The sequence below is a fragment of the Neophocaena asiaeorientalis genome, unplaced genomic scaffold (genome assembly GCF_003031525.2).
Source record: "Neophocaena asiaeorientalis asiaeorientalis breed wild unplaced genomic scaffold, Neophocaena_asiaeorientalis_V1.1 scaffold843, whole genome shotgun sequence".
Lineage (NCBI taxonomy): Eukaryota > Metazoa > Chordata > Mammalia > Artiodactyla > Phocoenidae > Neophocaena > Neophocaena asiaeorientalis.
Window position 1 is genome coordinate 176,539 of NW_020174272.1, and position 3,910 is coordinate 180,448.

The window sequence follows — 3,910 nt, forward strand, 5'->3', positions numbered from 1 at the left end:
CTGAGCCTCTCAAGTGCAAGTTTCCCAGGACATGGAGAAGGAGAGAGAGACCCTGCAGGCCTGGAAGGAGCGGGTGGAACATGAGCTGGATGTCGTGGTGGCTTTCTGGTTGGAGCACTCCCACGACCAGGAGCACGGGTGCGCCTCGCCCTGCTCGGGCCCTGGGCGGGGTCCCTGCCCCTGCTGAGTCCCCACCTCACTCAGCTGACTCAGGCCTGCTGGGCTCGGCTAACGCTGCGTGTGGCCCACAGGGGCTTCTTCACGTGCCTTGGCCGTGACGGGCAGGTGTATGACGACCTCAAGTACGTCTGGCTGCAGGGGAGGCAGGTACGACAGGGGCACCTGCGACTTGCCGTCAGCCCGGCCCCGAGGACTGGGCCGCTCCCGACTTAAGCCGCGTTTCCTCCACTCCCCCACAGGTGTGGATGTATTGTCGCCTGTACCGCAAGCTTGAGCGCTTCCGCCGCCCTGAGCTTCTGAATGCGGCTAAAGCAGGTGCCCCCTCCGGGTCCCCATCTCCCCAGAGGCCACTCCAAGTCACTCTGTAGCACGCGTGCTCCTAGGTGCCTAGTTCTTAGAGGGGTCTAGAAGCAGCAAAGGGCCCGGTTATGCTCACAGGTAGGGAGGAAGGGGGAGGCGGTGGCATCCTCACCCAAATTCTAGCAGGCCACCTTCCCGACCAGCAGGTGGCGAATTTTTGCTGCGTTATGCCCGAGTGGCACCTCCTGCAAAGAAGTGTGCCTTTGTGCTGACGAGGGACGGCCGCCCGGTCAAGGTGCAGCGGACCATCTTCAGCGAGTGTTTCTACACCATGGCCATGAATGAGCTGTGGAGGGTGACAGGGGACGCGCGGTACCAGGTGCATGGGAGGAAGGCTGCCCTGCGTGTCTCCGTGCCCTCGCCTGTCCTGGGCATGGCTGCCAGAGCATTCCCATTCAGCATGCGAGCCCCTCCCTGGGTCCTGCGTGCAGGGCCGGGTCTATCGTCACCGTCAGTCCTTACTCTGGGCCCCCACAGCCCAGGGCTGCTGGTAACACACACCACCACCCCCCCCCTGCACTGCACTGTCACTGTGCGTCTACAGGTGAAGGAAAGTGCAGGGTTTATTGCGAGCCTCCAGGCAAGGAGAAAGGGCAGGTCTTGCTCAAAACACCCTAACTCCCCGATGGCTTCCGGGAAGGAATTTTTTTTTTTTTTTTTTTTTTTACGCCACCAGGGAAGCCCCGGGGAAGGGCTTTTAAAGGCAAGGTGAGGGAGGGGCTGGCGGGATACCTGATCAGCTTATGGACGTTCTTCTGACTGGTTGGTGGTGAGGTAACCAGGTGGTATTTCGGGAAGGAGTCAACATCATCAATCTTCTGGTTCCAGTGGTCTGGGATCTACACGCCGGTGGTCAGCATGCCCTTACCTTCTTCCACCCAGTGGGGGTCTTAGTATCTGCAAAACAACTCAGGGATATGACTCAGGGTATGATCTATAGCCCTTGAGGAGCAACTAAAGGTCCATGACTTTCTCTTATGGCTAAACTCTTATTTTGTGTTGCTTATCTGTTTTCCTCTGCTTCTGCATTTTCTCACTTCTATGATTATATTTGCTCTTTGGAACTCGGGGAAGGCCTAGGAGGCTAAAGCTTTTCTACAGACAAGAGGCGGGGGACACAGGGGCTCTACCCCCCAGAAGGCTCTGCAGGGTCCTGCTCAGTTTCACAGGGATCAATCCGTGCCCTGCCCTGGCCGGGAGAGGGCCGCTCCCTCCTCCCTGGGCCCCCTCTTGCTTTCAAACGTGACCTCCCAGTCTGGGAATGGTCTACGCCCCCAGAGTGGGAGCCCTAGCCCCCAGCCCGGGGCCAGGCCCAGAGTAGGCCTTGGTGAAGGTGTCCTATGAGTGGCTGGGAGCACATGGTTCTCTCACCCCAGGGCTGGGGACCCAGCAGGTCGGCACCTGGGGGACCAGACTGGATGGGATGCAGCCTCAGCCTGGGCCTCCCCTCATCCCTCCCCAGAGCGAAGTGGTGGAGAATGGACTCCAGATGCGGGGAGTGCCCTCCTCCCTCCGCCCTCAGCACACCAAGGACCAGGCAGGGGAGGGGGGACGGGCCTCCCACGCTGGCGTGTCAGCAACAGGAGGGTGACTCTGGGGCAGACCGGCAGGGCTGGGGGGCTCAAAGCAGGCCCCACAGTGGGGCAGAGAGGAAGGGAGTCAGCGGTCAGCACAGCGCTTGAGCCCCCTGCCTGGGGGAGGACACGCGGCCTGCCTTACCCGAGCGCTCATCAGGCCACGCGCTGGAAACTGGCTGGTTCCTGCTCCGTCACGCCATCCACAGAGGTGACCCCAAACTTCGAGCCCACGTTATCGACAAGTTCCTATTGTTGCCTTTCCGCTCTGGATGGGAGGTCCAGAGCGGAGGTCTCTTCTACTTCCAGGGTGCTGATGGCCTATGCCCCACCCAGGTGGGGATGTACCCAGGGCTACATGGTACTAGCCTGTCGAAGGCTTTCTGCCCAGGGAGGTGCGTGTTGTCATCACCCATTTCAGAGAGGGGGACCCGGGGCTCAGAGGAGTGAACCTGCCTGGTGTGACCCCAGTGGGAAGCTCGACTCCTGTGCCGGTGGCCCTCGAGCTTACGTGCACAGGGAGGCCGTGAGGGAGCGCAGGCCATGCCCACGCGGAGACACATGGTCCTTCATCTTGGAAAGGCTCTCTGAGTGACCCTAAGGCATCAGCAGTGGGAGCAGCTGGGGTTTCGATTCCAGGGCTCAAGGGGCGCCCACCCCAGCCCTGCCCTTTGGGAGGGGCCACTTGGGCTACATCTGGCTCAGGAAGCTAGCCGCGATCTGATGGGCGGTTAAGGCCCCCAGAGACGTTCATCCCGTGGTTAAGCTCCAAGAGCTTGGGCCAGATGGAGTCTGAGCCAGGGCCCGAAAGATGGGGGTGACTCACCTGCTGAAAGGGGTGGTGGAGTGGGGTCCAGGGCTCTCAGATGCCTGCCTCCGCTCTGCTCTCAGCTGGAGTGGGCCATGAAGCTCTGGTGGCCGCACAGCGAAGCCACGATCACCTTCCTCATGGGCTACAGTGAGAGCAGGGACTCCGCCTTGCTGAACATCTTCTACCAGGTGGCCGAGTACACTTTCCGCCAGGTAAGTGCTGCTTCCTGGTCTCAGCGGTGTGGAGGAGACCGCAGGCATGGCACAGCCCCTCCTTCCCCCCCTCGCCGGACGTGTTCCCTCAGTAGGTCTGAGAGTTCCTGGAAGTCCCGGCCCTGGTGCCCTCTGTTCAGTCAAGAGAGCGGCCCCTGCCCCACTGGAGCTCACATTTGGTGCTGGTGGGACCGACCATAAACAAGTAAACCAGCAAACACAGATGGTGATGAGAGCTCTGGGAAATAAAGCAAGGTCAGGGGACTGGGGGGCTAGTGGGAAGGAAAAAAGCTGGGGCTTCGGGAGGGGAGGCCGGAGGGCACTAGGCGAAGGCAGGGAGACCGGGCTGTGGCTGTCATCCTGGCTAGCGAGTGGGGGCCTGGCCCGGGGTGGGAGCTGCAGCGGCTCGGGGGTCAGAGTGTGGTCGAGCGGGAGAGGTGTGGGCTGGCCGCGTGAGGCAAGGTAACCTTGGAGTACAGAAGGAAAGGAGAAGAGGGAATAGGCAGGCCCAGCAAAGGAGAGAGGATCATCTGCGAGGTAGGAAGGAAGCCAGCCCCCCCGCCCCCCCGCAGAGGCCCGAGTGCCGTGAGCAGAGTGATGAGCTGTGCCAGCTGCTGCCGACGGGCACCTCGGGTGCTGAGCCTGACGGGGAATGAAGGAAGATTCCCGATGTGTTTCTAACGCCACGACTCACTCCATGAGTAAACCCCAGTACGGGAGGCATTACAACAGGGGGGTCTTATTCTGAGGTCTGTGGGCTTTGAAACCTGAGA

At 61.1% G+C, this 3,910-nt stretch overlaps 1 protein-coding gene across 1 annotated transcript; it reads left to right on the forward strand.

The window, feature by feature from the left end:
- The first annotated feature begins 10 nt into the window (after positions 1 to 10).
- Positions 11 to 3,701, forward strand: RENBP (renin binding protein). Its single transcript, XM_024755731.1, has 7 exons — positions 11 to 138; positions 252 to 327; positions 420 to 495; positions 687 to 1,198; positions 2,003 to 2,108; positions 2,224 to 2,450; positions 3,006 to 3,701. The coding sequence occupies exons 1-7, from the start codon at positions 32 to 34 to the stop codon at positions 3,336 to 3,338; spliced, it is 1,437 nt and encodes a 478-aa protein (XP_024611499.1). The 5' UTR covers positions 11 to 31; the 3' UTR covers positions 3,339 to 3,701.
- The last annotated feature ends 209 nt before the right edge of the window (positions 3,702 to 3,910 follow it).